This window comes from Astatotilapia calliptera, chromosome 3 (assembly GCF_964374335.1).
Source record: "Astatotilapia calliptera chromosome 3, fAstCal68.1, whole genome shotgun sequence".
In the NCBI taxonomy this organism is placed as follows: domain Eukaryota; kingdom Metazoa; phylum Chordata; class Actinopteri; order Cichliformes; family Cichlidae; genus Astatotilapia; species Astatotilapia calliptera.
In genome coordinates this window covers 59,957,891-59,979,032 of record NC_137424.1, presented here as the reverse complement: position 1 = coordinate 59,979,032, position 21,142 = coordinate 59,957,891, and the positions used below count along the sequence as shown (strand labels likewise).

The window sequence follows — 21,142 nt, the reverse complement described above, 5'->3', positions numbered from 1 at the left end:
AAGTGCTACATGCAACATAAACTTACAACATAAGTTAACAGAGAAAAACACTAAACTAGCTAACTAAGAGTTAGCTAGCAGAGACAAGACAGACTGACCTAACATAAATTACAACATAAATTAACAAAAAAAAAAACCTAACTATCTAACTATCTAAGGAAGACTAGGAAGTAAAGAAGTTAGTGCAAAAAGACCAGTAATAATATTGTGCAAAAGAGCATTTACAGGTTGGTGTGTACGATAGTTTGATGGTGTAGGTCGGTGTGGGTCGGTGTGTTTGCGCTTGTGTTGATTAGTCAGTTTAGACTCAATGCTTGAGGTAGTTAAGTTAAGCTGAGTGATAATGTTGTGTGTGTGTGTATATGAGTGTGTGCGCGTGTGTGTGTTTATCAGTCCAGTCCCTTTTTGTTGAGGAGACGGATGGCTTGTGGAAAAAAGCTGTTGCACAGTCTGGATGTGTGTGCCCGAATGCTTCGGTACCTTTTTCCAGATGGTAGGAGTGTGAATGCATCAGACAAAAATTAAATTATATGCAACATTCTCTGACTGGAAGAAATTAGTTTAACATTTAAACCTATTTTATGCACATTCCTGCGCATAAAATAAAATAGGTTTTTGTGTTTACAGTCAGTCTTTTAAATAGATGCAAGTAAAACACAGCAGAAAATAAAAATAATCCAAGACTCAGCAGTCCGGTTGTTCTATTTTCACCTGTATAGCAGGAGTACGGCAGGTTTTAGTAACGCAGTAATGCAGCGTGCTTATGGGAAAGTAACGGTAATCGAATTACCTTTTTTGCAATAGTAATCCCTTACTTTAGTCGTTACTTGAAAAAAAAAAATTGGATTACAACTAACATGTAGTTTAATTGTGGATCATCAGCGGTGATTCTGAAAGGTCATAAATGTGAGTGTAGACAGACAGGATGACAGCAGTGCCGTTGCAGAGCTTTCCACAGATTATTAGAGCAGCAGCACAATAATTAGTTTATATGTATTTGTATGTATTTAAGCTTGAGCCAGCCAAAGAAAACAAAAACAACTTTAATGTGTGTGACTGGTGCACAGTGGCTGTGGATTCATGCTCAGAGTTAGGTTACATCAAGTGTAGCAGAATTTTAACTGGTGATCCTGAGATCCATTGACTGAACTCCACTTTTGTACCAACTACATACTGTCTAACATAAAGACAGTATAAACATTGTACTGTCTGCATAAAGGATGAAAAATGAGCCAGGACAACTCATCAAACATCTGCTGACATCTGGTTGAATTAAGTTGTTAAATCCACAAAGAGCAGCAGGTCGGATGATCACAGCCTGTACATGACGAAAATCTACTGAAGCTCTCAGCAGTAATTATTCTGAGTCCTGATTTGTTTGCCCACTGAGCCACTACAACCAATTTTAGGGTTCCTCCACCTGCTGAATCCACTTTAACCCCTGACTGTAATAATTTTCCTGTTTAGAGGCAAAATCACCGTCTACAATGTAGACAACAGAAATATGTCAGAGCTAGTACTTTCTCACTTTTACTTGAGTAAAGAAGTTAAGTCAGTACTTCAACTTTTACTAAAGCAGTGGTTCTCAAACTTTTCACAATGAGTACCACCTCATAAAATATATGGCTCTTGAAGTACCCTTATGACCGTCATTAAAGTACGGTAGTATAGGCCTATTTAACACCACATACAGTTTACATGAGACAATTTCATTTCTTATATTAATGTTTTTCTTGTTTTAACTGTCATAAACAGGACAAGTGATAACAATAACAACTGTACTGCATTAAAACATTCACAACAGGGGGTTATCCGGTCTTTAAGTGATGACATGATGAAAGCTGCTTCCAAACTACTCTGCATTTATTAAGGCGGTTGTGTTTCTAACATGTTTTAATGTTTTGTATCTTGTTCTATTTACTCTGAACAAGCCCCTGAAAAAAGTCAGTGATCACTGTCGACCCCTCACAGTTTTTATCATCACTTTTCATTTTAAAGCTCAGTTTTTAAAACCTTACAATGTAACTACAGCGCAGCCCATGCAGCATTATGTTATTATATATATTATATTATACGTATAAATGACTAAGCACATATTGCAGTTGTTCTCCTGACTGAAGTTTAGTCCGTTTACAGCATCCTGCCATGTGACTGTATTTGTTCCTAACCATCGGGAAGGCCTAAGGAAACAAGCCCTCCAGCGCTCTGTAGGTTTTGGTTTTTATGAAAAAAAATAAGCTTTTTTTTTCAATCTTCTAAAGCTGTTTAACTTCTAGAGAGAATCGCAGCAACTACATGATGAAGCTTTCAACTCCAAGACAAACTAAGACAGTTTTCGTGTAGTATGAGTATGAGGGTGTGACACAGGCCCTGTGTATTTTTTACATTGCAGTATTTTAAATATTTTATAATATTTCTGAGTATTCCATCATATTATGCTTTACTTATGTTAAGATTATAAAGCTGAAACAATGATTAGAAACGTTTCTGTTAGCAGCACCCAGCAGTTTATCTTCTAACCCTTTCTTGTTTCCCAGCGTCAGAAACAATTAAAATGCTGATTCTTTAAATGTCATCACAAGAGTTTATTAAGCATGAAACATGAAGCTCCATCCTGTTAATGCTGTTTGTGTTTTACTTGAAATGATCCTGTTTTTATTTTAACCTCTCAGTATATTTATAATTCAAATGAGTTGAAGGATAACAATATTGGACTGAAGCCCTGAATTTAAATCTTTTCTCTGTTGTTTGTGTTCTTTTTTATTCTCTCCAATGGTTCTCAGCGCCAACTTACTGAACAGCATCAAACTGAAAACCTTAAATTTCGTTTTTCCTCATGATGTTATAAGTAGTTTCTATTCACAGTCCGAGATCTGCGGCTCCCAGCTGATGTTGTCATCATGAATCTGAACTAGAAGGTTCACCTGCTGAGAGCTTCTTCCTCATTAACTTCCTGGTTTTGTATGAGGAGGTCTGTTTTCTGTTTAAAATGAAAGACAATTCAAAGATTCACTGAGTTATACTGAACACGACAAGTTTAAGAAACTTTAAACTGTGACAGAGCAAATGATATTCTGACACAAACCATGTGTCAAAAAATGTGTTTTGATCATTTTATATTTACAAAACTTACAAGAAAATCCTGTTTTTCTGACAGACTTACGTGTTCTTTACAATTCTGATAAACAATAAATCCCCATGAGACCAGAGAGATACAGATGTATACAGCCACGACGATTGCTAACCAGAGTACCAGGAAAAATTCTAAGGTACAAAAACAGGAAAAACATAATTCAGTGTTAATGATGTAAACGAGCACATTTTAAAAACAGGAAGTGGAATTGACCATTAAATAAGCAGTATTACTCTGGGAGGTGAACACCAGACTTTATTTACATGTTTCTGATGCACAGAGAATTTAATTTATCACCACTTACAGTCTGGTGACCTCCAGCTTACATCGGGCCTTTTGCCCAATGACAGCCAGGAAAGACTCGAGGCCCCAAAATCCAGAACTGGATAAAACTGATATTTGACATTTTGAAGCAGAACCTCAGTATGTTTACCTGAAAGAGCTGCAGGTTTATGGGAGGATTTTACTTTGTTGTTCATATAGACTCAGTTTCACTTCCATAGAACGAGCCTAGTCTTAGACTCTCTTTAGTCTGAGACTGAACTAAATCCATTTCTAGAAAACTGTGTATTCTGTTCTGGTAAATTAATACAGTGCTCAGATTTGGCCCATATCTCCTGACTGTACTGTGTATAAACAATATAACAAATGAATGATTTTAGTGTTTTTGTAAACTGTAAAGTTATTATTATTTATATATATATATATATATATATATATATATATATATATATATATATATATATATATATATATATATATATATATATATATATATATATATATATATATATATATATATATATATATATATATATATTTACTTATGCCTTTGGTCACATCATCCAAATCTGGCCTCTGGAAATTTCCAGGTTGCTGAGTTGTTTCGGTCTTCCCAGATTTTGATTCTGAAATTAAAAAAATAACATATTTTTTTAAATTTTAGCTCAGGTGGTAGAGCAGGTCACTTACTAATCAAAAGGTCGGTAGTTCGATCCCAGTCTGCGTGCTAAATATTTTTTTTGTCTGTGATGCATCATCACAGTATGAATGTGTGTGAATGTTAAACACTGTGAACATGTGAGACAGTATAGACCAAAAAGGGCTCGTGTCAATGGGTGAATGTACAAGTTGTGTAAAGCACAATGAAGAACCAAAAAACAAACAAACTGTTGTGATGAGAGAAACAGTTTGTAGCTCTTCAGTGTTGGTTTCCTCACATGTCCTGATGAAGCTGCTCAGTAACAGTGTCACTGAGGTTGGACACTGTGGATTTCTGTGGTCGACTCAGACTCAGAGGCCTCCTTCAGGGATGTTACCTGGACCAGCAGCTTCATGAAGAATTAGCCTCACGTGTGTGGAAGCCACAAAGACTCTTGTGTTAAAAAGTCCAACTTAAAGCAGAAATGACCATGTTTACAGTCTTCTACATCAACCAGTGTTGGTCTCCATGGATAGTTTCATATCATCTCTGTGTAGACTTCCTATATGTCTGTTACTGTACTCAGCACTAATTAGCAGGTGTGTGTCTGTGTGATGCAGTTTATGGATGTAATTTTCTAACTACACAGTTTTTCTGGTAATTCTATTAAAAATGCTCCAAAAGGAAACATCAGCTCTAGAACAGTGAAGAAGATCCAGTTCATGTTCGAGTCAGTGAAAGTGGGGCTACAGCTGCTGGTGTCTGAAACTCCATCAATCAAACAGGATATTTATAAAGACACTGTTGTTATGAAAGTGGAAACTAAAGATTTGTGTTCATCACTTTGAAACCCTGTAACAATTATACACACCAATTTTATCTCAGGTTTGAACCATGATTGACGTTAACAGCTCACAGTGATCACATGTGTATAAATGAATTGTCTTACCAGAGACGGTGACTCTGCAGCTGTTGTAGCCGCGGCCATAACCTGTGTCCACCTCACACAGGTACAGACCCGAGTCCTTAGTCCTGAGTCTGGACAGCTGGAGTCTGATTTGTCCTTCTCTGAGGGCGTCTTTGTCACTCTGGACTCGTCCTGAAAACTCTTCATCCTCTGAGAACTCGACACCATCAAGCAGATAATACAGAGTTGAGGGTTTCTGATCTTTTTTCATGTAACAGAGGATGTTCAGTGCTGAGATGGACGTGTCTGGTTTGGTGGTGAACGTCCACTCCAGTGTGATGTTGTGGTTCTCCTCTGCCTGATAGGAGCTCTGTGTCACATCCACTACAAATGATCCTGTTGAGGAGACAGAGAGGAGCAGACACACTCACAACTTTATACAACATCAGAACTGTAAAACACAGCAATAAACGAAGGTTTGAGTTCTTTGAGTTTTTCATGATTCAGATTCTGAGCTTAATCATTTGTATAAAGTGTGACTCTGCTAAACATCTGTATACTCACCTCTGCAGAGGACGAGTGTTAGAAGCAGCACAGCAGCAGAGAAGGCCGAGGGTCTGTGTGTGAAGATCACACTGATCTCCTGAAGAGCCATCACTCATTACTCTGAAAATCAACAAGCAAAACAAGCTTCCTGTTACTCTCTGCATCTCACAGGAAGCAGCCCAGCAGACTAATATAACATCATGTGTTTTATTCTAAATGTTACTGTTTCTGATTCTTTAACAACATTAAAGAAATCTCACCTCAAGGTTCTCTGTGGCGCGTTTCTTCATTTGTCTACTCCGAACATCATCTCCAGACTGCAGATCCTGTACTGTGGATCAATGAGTTCCTCCACTCTGTAACAATAACAGGAAAACAGGTTCAGTTCCAGTGAAATTGTCACGGACCTGTGTCTGAAGGACCCAGGGTCTTTGAATAAGTATGGACGTGTATTTTTTGTGCTGCTGTCCTGCTTCCTAATGTTTGTGTATAGCTGGGTGTGTATGTGGGTGTGGCAGAGCACCTCTTCCTCAGCCCTGGTGGGGGTGTCAGCCAGGAGCCTGGCCACACCTGAGGACGAGAAACGCACACACACCTGAAGTTGATCAAGCCTCGTCTGGGAGCTATTTAATAGTTTGTCCGAGCGTTCCTTGACGCTGGACTGTTGCATGAGACTCCACATTAGTGTTGTTAGTGTCAAGTCCAGTGAGTGTATGCCCACAGTAGTTGAGTGTCCTGATAGCTGCTTCTATCGTTTCTTTCAAAAAGAGCCTGGAAAGCCAGCGAGCACGTGGAGAGCAGACACACGGGAGCGGAGAGCACGAGGCACGGACTTATTGGGGAAGAAGACACGGCACGGGAGTCAGGGGAATGCATCGGGATTGTTTGTGTGAATATTTACTGCACTGTAAATAAACGCACTGTTCACCGCAGCATTTGGATCCTTTGCCCAGACAAACCGTGACAGAAGTCACATTCAAGAAGCTGTTTCAGTGTTTAGCTATTAAGCAGTTTCAAAATAGTTTATATGTAAACAGACCATTAGATCATCACTGATTCAATAACAGAGAATGATGATTTTAAATATTCTGGTCAGGCTTGTACTGGGAGAAAAGATCAGCCTGGACCAAAACGTCCAGGCTGATCCCACAGATGCTGTGAGGCAGTGTGTGTTTGTTTGCAGTGTTTCTCTAAACTTTTCTGTCTGTGCAGGCTTCCAGCTGCTCACCAAAGCACACAGACCTTTTCTGTAGCACACATGCGTTGAATGCTGTAGTGTTGTTGTTGGTATTAATATTGGTGGTGCAGCTGCTGAAATGTCAATTATTGGACATATTTTACTGCATTTACCCAGCATAACTAAGGGAGGATTCAGGGTTACCTGGTCCAGCCCTAACTATATGCTTTAGCAAAAAGGAAAGTTTTAAGCCTAATCTTGAAAGTAGAGATAGTGTCTGTCTCCCGAATCCAAACTGGAAGCTGTTTCCACAGATGAGGGACTGACACAGCATCTGTTGTGCTGAACAGAGCTCATTAATATGCACAGCAGTCTCAAACTAGAAAAATAGCTGAAAATCACATTACAAATGAACAATAACTATGAGACACCAACACATTACTGGAATAAGTGATACTGAACATGAACGTCAGAATGAGGCACGAGTCTTTGGCATAGTGCTTCCTCTTGAATCGTTACTATATTTTCTTCTCTAACTTTGATTGACAGAGAGCAGAACAAATCTGATGATTTGATGACGAATTTACCCAAACACCTTCAAACTTTAAGGATTATTTCTGAGGAAGCTGAAAAGTCGTGTTAACTGATGATTGACACAGTTCAACACAGACAGGTGCAAACTCAGTTTAATCTATGCAAATTCAACAAATGTGCTTCATCTTCAGTCGTCTCAGACAGCTGGGCTCCTGAGTTTGTATCAAGCAGTCATTCTCAAAGGAGAAACTGAAATGATTCATGTGAGTTTTCCACCCACTGTGTAAACAGCAGACCAATCAGCAACAGTCTGTTGTCAGCTCAGTGTTTAACTCTATTTGACAAATATATTAAAGAAAAGTGTCTGATGGTGGTCCGTGAAACACTCATCAGAAACATCAATCTGCATATTCAGAACAAAACACTAACATCCAAAATAATTAGGTTACATTTATTTTTCTTAAGAAGCAGATACTGTGATACTGTGTTCACTTGTTAAAATGATCATCTTTAACTGAGATTATTCAGCAGGGTTGGGGTTAGGTTATGGCCTTTTATTTTGAAATTAACCTCTTTCCATATCAGTGTAACTTAAGCTCATAACCATAACTGAAAGCTCAGAGTTTCTTTTAAGTCACCTCGATAAGTCCAAAGTCTTTATAAACATAAATACAGCTTTTCTCACTTTGCTGCTACATTTGGAGCTTTGTGGGAGCTTTTAACAACTGACAGAAACATTTATCATCTTGTATGTGCTCACGGTTTGACAGAGAAACAACAGTCTGACTTTATTCAGTAACATGTAGAAAAAAATTCCTATGTTTTTCCATCACACATTTTTTTTTCATTATTAGTTTCTTGTTTTTTGAGTTCTCCAACTCAAAAAAAAACAAAAAACAAGACTTACCACAGATAAAGACCCCAGACTCCGACACAGTGATCCAAACTGTTGCTGTGAAAGTGAAACGAGTTTGTTGGAGCCGAGTAGGTAACAGGAACTTAGACAAGGATAAACATGTCACTGCAAACCAGACACTCAGGTCGGATCAGTTTCTAACATTCCTTGATGCAAAGCCTATTCATCAGGTAAACACTGATCATGACAAACACAGGGAAGGTTTCACTTTATTACATACTGCGTCAGATCAGTACAGATCATGTGTAAACCAAAAATTAGCTTAAAATGGTTTCAGCAGTTTCTTCTCATCTTCAACAAAAAGTTCACGTTTTTCCTAGCATTTGCATTTCATTCTGTCTGTAAACACAACAGCTCTGAAAGTTTTGAATGTATTCTGATAAAACTCTGTAGGCTGTAGCAGGATCATGTTATAATGATCCAATAAAGTTTGATTTACATCCACCGAGGTCTTCATGGTCAACTTTATGACTTGCTGTTAAAAAATTGACAAAAAGCACTGTGTAATGTCAACATTTACACGTATAAAGATTTAAAACATCATGTCACATTTTACCTCTGAACTCTCCCTAAGGCCAATAGATCAACCTGAAAGTCAAAGCAATTATATATAAAACTGTTTATTTAAAACTATATTTCTTACTGTGTTTGCTGGTGAAAGATGGAACTCCGACCTCTTCTTTAGGGTCAAATATGGTCAAACTTTCATAACATGTATTTTTATCTGTAATTCATTTTCTGCTGCCTCTATATCAGTGACGTTTTTGCATGACTTTGTTTACCATGTGCATTACTGTAATGCACGAAACAAAGATATTTATTAACAGAAATTGATATGAATTTTTCTTAAAATCAAATTAATTCTGCACAGAAAGGACACAGCACAGCTGGAGCTCTGTGTGTTCAGCCTCTGAAGTCTGCAGGTGAACCAGCCTGTAGCTCCAGGTCATTTGCAGAGTTTCTGACCTCAAACAACAAACATCAGAGGTCTTTGTGATCAGATCACGGTCTGTGTTGGGTCTGTGTTTCCAGAAGCCCCGCTAGTTTAGAGACTTATTCATCACGAATGAAACAAGACATAACAGAACATCTTCAACCCACTAGCGAGGGAAGTTTTTGGTCAAGAACCAGCTCTTGGAGCTCACGCTCCTGTCTCCAGCCCAAAATCCTTCAAAGAGCAGCTTCCCTTGCAGCTATTTATTGACATGATAGTTACAATACAGAATACAACACAAACACCTCCCACCATAAAAGGGACTATGTGTGTGTATGTGTAAGCACATGTATGCATGTGCAAGAAAGTGTGTGTGTGTGTGTGTGTGTGTGTGTGTGTGTGTGTGTGTGTGTGTGTGTGTGTGTGTGTGTGTGTGTGTGTGTGTGTGACCTCCTGCTGACCAAAAGGGTCATAAAAGCAGGAAGCTTACAACAGAAGAAACAGATCTTTCAGGTAGGATGTATCTGCAATAAAACCTCCCCCAGCACAGAGTGGCGGGAGAGGTGGTCAGAGACAAAAGAATGTCTTGATCCTATAGATTGAACTAAGACCTTACAAATTTAAGAAACACAATGACACATTCAATGCACCGTTGTTTTTGGCAGTGTCAGTGTAGATTCATACACAGCTCCTCACGTCATTCACCTCCTATTGCAGCAAAAGTTCACAGTTAATTCATGTAAGCAGTTAACCTGCTTCTCATTGATCTCATACACAGTAAACTACAGGGTGGGCCATTTATATGGATATACCGTAATAACATGGGAATGGTTGGTGATATTAAAGTCCTGTTTGTGGCACATTAGTATATGTGAGGGGGCAAACTCCTCAAGATGGGTGGTGACCATGGTGGACATTTAGAAGTCGGCCATCTTGGATACAACTTTTGTTTTTTCAATAGGAAGAGGGCCATGTGACACATCAAACTTATTGTTAATGTTACAAGAAAAACAATGGTGTGCTTGGTTTCAACATAACCTTATTCTTTCATCAGTTATTTGCAAGTTTCTCTTTGTTCACAGCCATTGACATGTCGAAGAGGTTAACACGTGAGGAGCGGATCGAAATTGTGTTGATATCTGGTGAACGCAGTAACCGGGTCATTGCAGCAGATTTCAATGCAAGACACCATACGAGACCACCCATCTCCCATGCTACAGTTAGCAAACTGCTTGCTAATTTTCGTGAAACTGGTTCAGTGTTGGATTTCTCAAAATGTGTACGCAAGAAAACTGTCACTAATGAAGAAACATCAGTGGCTGTCCTAGCTTCATTCAGCAAGAGCCCACAGCGTAGCACTCGTCACATGTCACTGCAGAGTGACATGTATAAATATATATTTTAACTCAAAAATAGTTTTTAAATTTAATGTTGCTGAAACAACAAAATAAAAAATCTATCTTATCGAGAAATCACTCATCTTTGGAAAAGAGAGTTTATTACAGAGAAATGGCTCTTTCCAAAATAAAAGCTATACTATCCGCTTCTTCTGGGCTATATTCTCAGCAGCATATTAAACATATCAGGTCCCCATACGGAGAATCATGTGCTAACGGCTGTCTAAATGACTCGGGTAAAGTTAGTGGCATGCTTGTTGTTTTTGTCTGCTTCCACTTGTCTTTGCACTAGGATGATGTCGGCGTAAATGTGCAGTCATATTTATTGTGTTCCCACTAGTGCTGTCAGCGTTAATCTCGTTAAAATGACTTTAATGCCATAACGCGGCAAATCTCCATTAACGAGTTACCGCGGATCGCCCCGTGCGTGGGGCTGGATGACGTCAACACATTAACAAGCTAACTGCGCTAACACACTAGTTCCCACCAATGTAATTGAGCACTGCATGGCACATCCGACGTACTGTTTTACTTTTGTCCATCAGGGTCATACTTCACATGAAAACCAAAATAGCTCCAAACGCCAGATCCGAATGAGGGAGGGGGAGGTTAAATTCCGGGTAGCGTTGAGGCAGTTGCCATGTTGCAATGAGCTTAGCTTCTGTCTCACTAGCTTGCGCTGCACTCAGTGGACATGTCTGTGTAGGTTCTGAGTCATCCAGGTCATCGTAGTCAAAGGAGCTTTCAAAGAAAAGCGTCTGGACTTCTTTAAGTTGCTTGAAGACGTTTCGCCTCTCATCCAAGAAGCTTCTTCAGTTCTAAGGTCAAATGGTGGGGAGTCCCAGATTTAAACCTAGTGGGAGTATCCCCACACAGAGGGACAAAAGGACCCCCTGATGATCCTCTAATCGCCTGAGCCAAGGTGTGAAAATGGGTGTGGGTCCCAATCAGCCAGGGTAAGTGGATCTGCGCTCGACAGTGCAGCCTATGCGGAGTAGTCGAATGCAGATACACTGAGCTCTTGACACAGACAGCATCGTCAGAAGAAAAGTTGATAAAACAAATTAAAAATTTGGTATTATTTGATACATATGCGTACCGAACTGAAAGCACTGTATCAAACGGTAAAAAAACGGTAAAATGTATTTTATATGTGTTTATATGTGTTTCAAATTGTGCTGCCTTTACACACAGACATGTTTCATGACTTTGCTTATGCATATTTAGCCCGGATGAGAATTTGGGAGCAAGTGGTCATAATTCCCATGGACTAAAAAGCAATAATCAAAAATGTGTTCACAGTTAAGCCCATGTGATGTAAATTTAGCCTGAATGTAATGTGCATTGTAATATGTCACAACAGTAAATGTAGTAAATTAGAGCAACAAAACTAATATGTCAATAATTAAGTGTGATTTCCTACAAACAATAAAAATGAGAATAAAGAAAAAAAGTTTCCATTATGATATCAGAGTTTGTTAGCTGTGATCCTTGAGCCGCAATAATGAACCAAAGCAAAGTCTCCAGAACACGAGAGCTTCATGTTTAACCAGAGGTGAGAAAAATCTGAAAACTAATATTTATTTCATTGAGCCAGGTCTTTTTAAAAAATGTTTTTGCTGCTTTAAAAGTAATTTCAAACTTTTTGATGCATTTGATGCACAGAGTCAGCTGTAATGTGATGCAACACTTCATGCTTTTGTTTATGACGTTGAAGAACTGACTTTTTTTTGTTCACTGTGTTAAAGAAAGAAAGAAAAAAAAACACACACACACTAAGCATGGAAACCAAACACATATTAATTCGAAGATAAAAAGCAAACATACAGGTATATTAAAAAATGCACAGTCTTAAAATAGTGAATAAAACAAATGCATGACAGGCAGCAACACTGTAACACTGTAGTGCACAACAAGCAATATAAACCAACCTGTAGCTCAGTTTTGGATCATCAGTTGTGACCAGCAGTGATTCTGACCTCTGAAAGTTCATAAATGTGAGTGTAGATAGACAGGATGACATAAGTGCTGGTGCAGGAGTAGTTCCAGCTTTAAACACCGGGCAGAGCTTTCCACAGACATTAATTCAATTCAATTCAATTTATTTATGTAGCACCAAATCACAACAGCAGTGGCCTCAAGGAGCTTTATATTGTACAGTAAGAGGTCTTTATAAAAAGGCAACAGTACAATAATTAGTTTAAATTTGCCTCACTCTTTTCCTCACTGAAAGTTGAACTAAATTCCACGCTCGCCCCTGCAGGCATCCTTCAAATTCGGGTCCTCTACCAGAGGAGCTTCTTTTCGACATCTTCTTATTAAAACAGCTTCTCGAGCTCTTCTGAGCCCTTGGTATTTCTCGAGCTTCTCATGTTCCTTCTTCCTGATGTTGCTGTCATTCAGAACTGCTACATCAATCACTACGGCCGTCTTTTTCTGTTTGTCTACCACCACTATGTCTGGTTGGTTAGCGACCACTATTTTGTCCGTCTGTATCTGGAAGTCCCACAGGATCTTAGCTCAGTCATTCTCCATCACCCTTGGGGGAGCAATAACATGGCTGACAACTGCTCCATTCCATAGTCGGTTTCCGTAGCCAGTCTTATCACTGATCTCACTGAGGGGATTCAGGCCTATGCAGAACAGCAGTGGGGACAGAGCATCTGCTTGGTAGATTCCGCACTTGATGGTGACTTGTGCTATGGATTTGAAGTTGGCCTCTAGTGTTGTACGCCACATCCCCATTGAGTTCCTTATGAAGGCTCCTGTTAATCTTGTACAGGTCCATTCCAGGATCCATGCGTGGGTCATTGGCCTTCTTGTAGTCCAGGCAGAGCACAGGTTGGTCAGTCTGGTCTTGCTGGTGTTTTGCACTGGTATTCTTGCCAATCCCTTTCTGTGCCCCACTCATGTATTGACCCATATGTCTGTTCATCTTAGCCAATATGATGCCTGACAGGAGCTTCCACGTGGTGCTGAGGCAGGTTATTGGTCGGTAGTTGGATGGTAGTTGGATCCTCAAGGACCCCGGGACCCCCAGGACCCCGGATCAGGACTGTCCGGCCTTCGGTTAACCATTCTATGTGTCTTTCTTTAACTAGGAGCTGGTTCATTTGTGCTGCCAGATGCTCATGGAGTGCAGTCAGGATCTTCAGTCAGTAGGCATGAACCATGTCGGGGACTGGTGCTGTCCAACTCTTCATACTGGAGATCCTTTCTTGGATGTCTGCCATTATGATGGTTACTGGACCCTGTTCAGGGAGGTCGCTGTGGTCTGCAGTCAGATCAACTAGCCACTGAGCACTGCCGTTATGGGTTGTGTCCTTCTACTATATGCTCTTCATGTATTGCTCCGTCTTCAGCCTTGGTGGTGCTGTTCTCATATTGTTCCCCTGCCACTGAGTTGCCAGCTGTTCTATATAAGGCCTATATGTGTGTGTGTGTGTGTTTGTGTGTGTACTTTTGGGGGCTTTTTTAGCAGACGCGTGAAAACAAAAGTACAGAAACCATTTTACTGTGAATGAAAATGATAACAAGACTTTATTAAACAAAACATGAAGCCCCATCCCGTTAATATTGTTTTCTACTTGCCTTTAACTTTAATTCAAATCATTCTGGGTTTTTTAACAGCTCATGATATTTATATTTCAAATGAGTTGAAGGATATCAATATTGGACAGAAGCCCTGAATTCAAATCTTTTCTCTCTTTTTTATGTTGGGTGTTTTCCCCCTCTGTTTGTTCTCGACGCCAACTTACTGAACATCATCAAACTGAAGACTTCAAATCTGGTTTATTGCCATGATGTGTTATAAAGAGTTTCGATTCACAGTCTGAGATCTGCAACTTCCAGCTGTTGTTGTCGTCATAAGTCTGAGCTAGAAGTTTCACCTGCTGAGAGCTTCTTCCTCATTAACTTCCTGGTTTTGCTTGAGGCGGTCTGTTTAAAAATGAAAGACAATTCAAAGATTCACTGAGTTATACTGAACTGAAGTTTAAGAAACTTTAAACTGCTTTAAACTGTGACAGCACAAATGATATTCTGACACAAACCATAAAAATTTGTTTTCATTATTTTATATTTACAACACTTAAAAGAAAATCCTGTTTTTCTGACAGACTTACGGGTTCTTTGCAATTCTGATAAAGCATAAATCCCCATGAGATCAGAGAGATACAGATGAATACAGCCCAGACGATTGCTAGCCGGCCTGAGAAAGAAATTCCTAAGGTACAAAAACAGTACAAACACAATTTAGTGTTAATGATATAAACGAGCACATTTTAAAGACAGGAAATGGAATTAACCATTAAATAACTAGTGTTACTGTGAGAGGTGAGCACCAGACTTTATTTACATGTTTCTGATGCACAGAGAATTTCATTTATCTCCACTTACAGTCTGGTGACCTCCAGGTTACATTGGGCCTTTTGCCCAATGTTAACCAGGAAAGACTCGAGCCCCCGAAACCCAGAACTGTATAAAACTGATATTTGACATTTTGAAGCAGAACCTCAGTATGTTTACCTGAAAGAGCTGCAGGTTTATGGGAGGATTTTACTTTGTTTTCCAGATTTTCAAAGTAGATCTAAGATGAAAACTGTTTGTATTGTTAGCCTGATGTTTCATTTCCTACCTACCATTACCTTTCATTAAGCCAACACTACACAGACTCAGTTTCACTTCTATAGAATGAGCCTAGTCTTGGATTCCTTTTAGTCTCGGACTAAAAGGAATCCAAGACTAGAAAACTGGATGGGAGTGTTTCTGTTCTATATATATTTTTACCTGCTTCTTTGGTATCTTCACTCTGATCCGGCGTCTGAACATTTCCAGGTTGCTGAATTGTTTCTGTCTTCTCAGGCTTTGATTCTAAAATTAAACAAAACAAAACATAACATATGTTTTAATAATATTTTGTATTAACTTAAAAACGGATGTAATGTTATATCAGTGAATTAAGCTGCTCTTGGCTCTGTACATAGTTTTGTTTTACCACGTGGAAACTTACAAAACTGAAACATGAAAACATGAAGACACTAAAAAAAAAAAAAGTGTTGTGATCAGAGGAACAGTTTGTAGCTCTTCAGTGTTGGTTTCATCACGTCCTGATGAAGCTGCTCAGTAACAGTGTCACTGAGGTTGGACAATGTGGATTTCTGTGGTCGACTCAGACTCAGAGGCCTCCTTCAGGGATGTTACCTGGACCAGCAGCTCCATGAAGAATTAGCCTCACGTGTGTGTAATGCTGGGCTCACACTGTGCGATTTTTGGCCCATTTTGAGCCGATTTTTGAGTCGTGCGACCGTCTTGGCGATCTGCCCGATTTTGGCCTTTATCGTGCGTCGTGCATCGTGTAGTATACGTGGGGTAACGAGACGCGATTAACACCTCACGACCAGCTCCCGATCATCAATCGCTTGGTCGTGAGGATTTCCAACCTGTTTGATATCCTCGCGACCATCGTGAGGGTGTCACTGCAGTTTGTCACACTGCGCACGCGCAAACACAAATGTCAGCGAAAAAGACGGAGCAGCACAGCAGTGCAGCGTGTGATCTGGACACAAGCGATTGTAGCCGCTAAGACTGGTGAACCTAAATCTTCACCACCACCACCACCACCACCACGTCTGGTATACATACAAGCCAAAAAGGGGAGTGGGTGGGTCAGCGCTCAGGGCACAGAAACTTAGCTGGCTTCAAACACACCATTTATTTTCCATAAAAAAAAAAAAAAAAAAAAAAAAACACAGCCAGAGTCACAGAATACAAGATACAATTCCCCATATACAATAAAAATAGTGTTGCAATCCGCTAAAAACCCTGCCGGCAGAAATAACTATACACTATTAAAACAAGGCTAAAACATGTTTTCCATATGCTAAAATTACCCTCCCACAGTCCCTTAATCCCACAATCCAGCCACAAATGGGCGAATGGTCCTTATCTGAAAGAGACAGGAGAGGAACTTCTCTTCCGGGATGGGGAAACTTGCCAGCAACAGACCAGGGAGGAGGCTCCTATCGCAGACCTGTCTCCTCCAGACAGTGCGTCGCCGCACAGTCCCGCCCCACTCCACACCTGAACACGGCCTCCCTCGTTTCACCGTCAGATGCAGGCAGAAGGGCATCCCTGCCCTGTTGTGCATTGCGGCCATTGCCACCCACTGTTGCCGTTCCTGCCGTTAGGACTAGATCGCCGAACGACTCGCGGTGCCCCACAGTCAGGCAGTAGTTCGTTCCACACACGTGCGGGCTTGCACGCGTTCCTTTTTCTCCTGCTCACCCTTCGTGCATCGCTTCTTTCTTCTTTTGTCTCTGCGCTCACCATCCCCTTTAACAGGTCAACCTGGCGGCTGATAGGCCACCTTGGGGAACGCCCCCACCTCACAGGTGCCTACAATTGTCTGTTTAGTCCACAGTGGGTTAAAGGAACATGGTATAACATTAACACAAATATAAATATGAGGATAAAACCATGCAGTATAAATATCAATAAACAAACATGCAATATAAATATCCCAATAAAATCATGCAAATAAAATCAACACTATGTACCAATACACAGATTGATAAAACATAAAAACACAAATTTCCGCTGTGTGACACGATGGAGGTACAACTAGTAGAACTTTGGAAAGCTCATCCGAGCCTTTTCGATGTGGCATCACAAAATTATCACGACCACAACAACTGTGAAAATAGTTGGATTTACATTGCTGCTCAATCACAGCTGCCTGATCAATGTTTTTCATTAGCAATTTAGCAAAGTTGATGGTGGTGGTGTGTCTGTGTGAGTGAAAGACAGAGAGAGAGAGCGAGCGACAGAATTTCTGTTATAACCTTCATTTTGGACTTTATGGAGGCACAGTGTGAGCACTCAGGTCGCATCAGAGCATCGGGCCGTATAGTGTGAGACCTGCATCGTGACCTACCAACTTCTGACCCCTGTGAGTCAATCGTGCAGTTTGAGCAGGAGCTGAATAACGTGACTGAAAAAAATCGCACAGTGTCTGCCCAGCATAAGCCACAAAGACTCTTGTGTTAAAAAGTCCAACTTAAAGCAGAAATGATCATGTTTACAGTCTTCTACATCAACCAGTGTTGGTCTCCATGGATACTTTTACCATCATATCATCTCTAGGCTGTTACTGTACTCAGTAACAGCTGCTCTCTACCCAGTCTACAGGATATTTACACCTCAAGCTGCATTCGTAAAGGCACTAGCATCATAGCTGACCCGCGTCCCCCCTCCCACCAACTGTTTACTCCCCTTTCATCCAGAAGACGACTCTGCAGTATCAGGAGCCGGTTGTCGACATTGTGAATTAGCTTTTCCCCCCAAACAATCCATCTCCTGAACACCATGCTGCCCTCCTCCACACTGGAGTCTCTTCTCTACACACTTCTTGGACTACACAACACGATACATAAAACTCTCCTCTCATATCCAATACTTGCACTATTCTGTATTGTACTGTTTGACTCTGTGTATTTAAGCTCATCCTGATTCTTTCTATTTCTTATTCTATTTCTATTAAGGTACCATACTGTTGTATTCATTCCTAGTTCCTCTTATTTCTGTATAGTCATATATTTAAATCTTTCATTTTATTTTTACAGTTTGCACCTTCGATGCAGGAGGACAATATTTTATCCCACTGTATACTTGAGTGTATATTGTTGGGTTGACAGTAAAACTCTGCTTAACTTGGTAGCAGAGCTTTCAGTTGCTCTGCTCCTCAGCTCTGGCATTATTTTCCTCCTGATATCAAGAATACTGACTCGCTTCCCTCGTTTGAGTCAGAACTTATAACCCATCTGTTTAAACTGGCTCACTCTTCTTAAACATTGACTCCGATATTTGTCTAATGCTGTTTTTAATCCTTGTTACTGTTTGTGCTTTTCTTTTCCTTTTTTGTTTTTGCCTCATTTCTCATCCTGATTGTAATTTGTAAAAATGTTTAACATATTTTCATTGGTGTGTTTTATGGTTTGTTTGTTTTTTTGAAAATCTAATTTCAGGCAAAAAGAATGAGATTTAAAAATAACCACAGGTTACTACACAGACCTACAATCCTAAAGGTGTCAGGGTCCTGGGTCTGTTACGCAGTGTTTTGTTTTTAATTCATATTCTTTGAGTTTTTCATGATTCAGATTCTGAGCTTAATCATTTGTATAAAGTGTGACTCTGCTAAACATCTGTATACTCACCTCTGCAGAGGACGAGTGTTAGAAGCAGCACAGCAGCAGAGAAGGCCGAGGGTCTGTGTGTAAAGATCACACTGATCTCCTGAAGAGCCATCACTCATTACTCTGAAAATCAACAAGCAAAACAAGCTTCCTGTTACTCTCTGCATCTCACAGGAAGCAGCCCAGCAGTCTAATATAACATCATGTGTTTTATTCTAAATGTCAATGTTTCTGATCCTTTAACAACATTAAAGAAATCTTACCTCAAAGAAATATTTCAGTGACCACTGGAAAAGAGTGCTGCTTCTTGAAAAACTTTCAAGTGCAAACAAAGATAAGAGAAAATCTCTTCAAGGATTTCACGTTCAGAGCTTCTTTGTGGTGCGTTTCTTCATGCGTTTCTTCGTCCCTCTGAGCAACATCTCCAGACTGCAAATCCTGTACTGTTAATCAGTGAGTTTCTCCACTCTGTAGCAATAACAGAAAAAATAGGTTCAGTCCCAATGGAGTTGTTTCAGTGTTGATCCCATTTATATTTAAGCCGTTTCCCAAAAATGAATTTTTTTCTTTCCTTTTTTTTGCTCTGACACAAAAAGACCCCACGCCCACAGATGCTGTGAAACAGTGTATGTTTGTTTACGGTGTTTCTCTGCACGTTTTGTTTTTACAGGCTTCCAGCTGCCTTTTCCTGCCCAGCACACCACACACAGCTCTTCTGTGGCACACATGCTCTGAATGTTTCAGTGCTGTTGTTCGAATTAATATTGATGGTGCAGCTGCTTAAGCGTCAGTTAACTTGAACATTTAATTGTATTTATTTATTTTTTTCAGCTCCATCCTGTTTTTGCTTTTGTGTGTCTATATATACCAACCAGTTCTTCCAACAAGGTGCACAAGAACATGGGGACAGCAGGGGAGTAATAAACATGAACCAGTGGGTTGATGGCAGTACTTGTAGGGCTGATTGTCACTCACCCTTTAAGCCAACTGTAGCCTGTATGATTATTTCAATTATGAAAAGATTATATTGACCCATCAGGTAAATGCCTGGTTTGCCAGATTAATAGTCCTGTCCTGAACATAAATGAAGGAGTGAGAGTCTGCTGGATGAACTTGATTCTTATCAGTGGAGGGATAAATACATTCCACTTAATGTACTTAATGATAGTGTACTAAACAGTTGTTGCTCTGTGGTTCGAGTGACTGACTAGAGTCAAATTCCTGAAATTGTACTGTCTGACTATCATATTTCCACAACTAATTAAAGCTGATACACCATGCTGTAAGGAATTCAACCAGTGCTTACCAGAGCTCATTAACTGGCAGAGCAGTCTCATACCAGAAAAACAGCTCACATTAAAAATGAACAACGTTACCGGAATAAGTGTTATAATACTGTAAGTCTGCACATTTATATTTGTGTGAACAGTGAGTCTTTGGGATAGTTCTCTCACCCCTTGAGCTGCTACAACATTTTCCTTTGAAAGCAGAACAAGCTCTCTAGCTTTCATTAACAGTGTAGAAATAAAACCTTACAGCTTAAAAGTCAACCGGGTCAAAAACCAGGATCTTTTCAAAGTCAGGGGAGGAAACTGACCCTGCCCCAAACAGCTGAAAAGCTCACTGATGATTGTCACAGTTCAACACAGGCACGTGACTACTCAGTTTAATCCTGGAATTATGTTTCATAATTTTAGCAAACGTGCTTCATCTTCAGCCATATCAGACAGCTGGGCTCCTGAGTTCGAAAGAAAAAACAAAGATGCTGCTGCAGTCAGCTCTGTGGTTGTCTCTATTTGCTAAATATATTAAAGAAAAGTGCAAAGACTCTGGCAAAGTTGGTGGTGATCCTTTAAATACTCACCAGGAACACTGTTCAGTTCATACACAACTAAACAATAGCATACAAAAGAATTGGTTTACACTTGTTTCTTTCTAAAGAAGCATCAAATACAATGTTCCATTATTAAATTGATCCTGTATATTTGAGATTTTATTGGCTAATACCAAAACCTAACCAAGGAAGGAAAGAAATGGGCTGGTCTTGGGTAAAAGATCGAAACACCCTGTGAAGTCGTGGCACACAACGATGTGTCCCGCTGGTAAAGTTTCTGGGCTGCCTTTCCTTGTAACAGTCCTCCCTTAAGATTTTCTCCATTTAAAGCTATGCATTATCAGAGATTGTAACATCTAGTCCTATCACTGAATCAGAGTCACCAGGGTTGGAGTTAGATTATGATATTTATTATGAAGTTGACCTGCTTTTTGTTATAAGGTTCTTGTTTGTTCGTTCTCTGACTCAAAAACAAGACAAACAAAAATAAATAAAAAGACTTACCACAGATAAAGACCCCAGACTCCGACACAATTATCCAAACTGCCGCTGTCAAAGTGAAAGGAGTCGCTGGAGCCGAGCAGGAAACAGGATTAATGTGTCGCTGAAAAACCAGTCACTCCAGTCCAATCAGTTTCTAATATTCATTG

At 39.9% G+C, this 21,142-nt stretch overlaps 2 protein-coding genes and 1 long non-coding RNA gene across 4 annotated transcripts; 1 reads left to right on the top strand and 2 right to left on the bottom strand.

Annotated features, from left to right (window-relative positions):
* Positions 1 to 2,564: 2,564 nt before the first annotated feature.
* Positions 2,565 to 5,806, bottom strand: LOC113017266 (uncharacterized). 2 transcript variants are annotated; one of them, XM_026160439.2, is made up of 6 exons: positions 5,769 to 5,806; positions 5,527 to 5,628; positions 5,005 to 5,358; positions 3,958 to 4,041; positions 3,164 to 3,264; positions 2,565 to 2,980 (listed from the first exon to the last, which is right to left on the bottom strand). In XM_026160439.2, the coding sequence occupies exons 2-6, from the start codon at positions 5,615 to 5,617 to the stop codon at positions 2,921 to 2,923; spliced, it is 690 nt and encodes a 229-aa protein (XP_026016224.2). In that variant the 5' UTR covers positions 5,618 to 5,628; positions 5,769 to 5,806; the 3' UTR covers positions 2,565 to 2,920. The 2 variants fall into 2 exon arrangements, with proteins under 2 accessions (XP_026016224.2, XP_080154822.1); XM_080298696.1 differs by lacking the exon at positions 3,958 to 4,041.
* On the top strand, positions 5,299 to 5,773 carry LOC145425574 (uncharacterized). Its single transcript, XR_013906291.1, has 2 exons — positions 5,299 to 5,438; positions 5,535 to 5,773. It is a non-coding gene; the product is annotated as an uncharacterized LOC145425574 (long non-coding RNA).
* Positions 5,807 to 13,975: 8,169 nt separating the features above from the next.
* On the bottom strand, positions 13,976 to 21,141 carry LOC145425566 (uncharacterized). The gene is made up of 6 exons (XM_080298689.1): positions 20,997 to 21,141; positions 18,922 to 19,126; positions 18,680 to 18,781; positions 15,255 to 15,338; positions 14,591 to 14,691; positions 13,976 to 14,405 (listed from the first exon to the last, which is right to left on the bottom strand). Exons 3-6 carry the CDS (start codon positions 18,768 to 18,770, stop codon positions 14,331 to 14,333), a joined length of 351 nt encoding a protein of 116 aa, XP_080154815.1. The 5' UTR covers positions 18,771 to 18,781; positions 18,922 to 19,126; positions 20,997 to 21,141; the 3' UTR covers positions 13,976 to 14,330.
* Position 21,142: the final 1 nt, after the last annotated feature.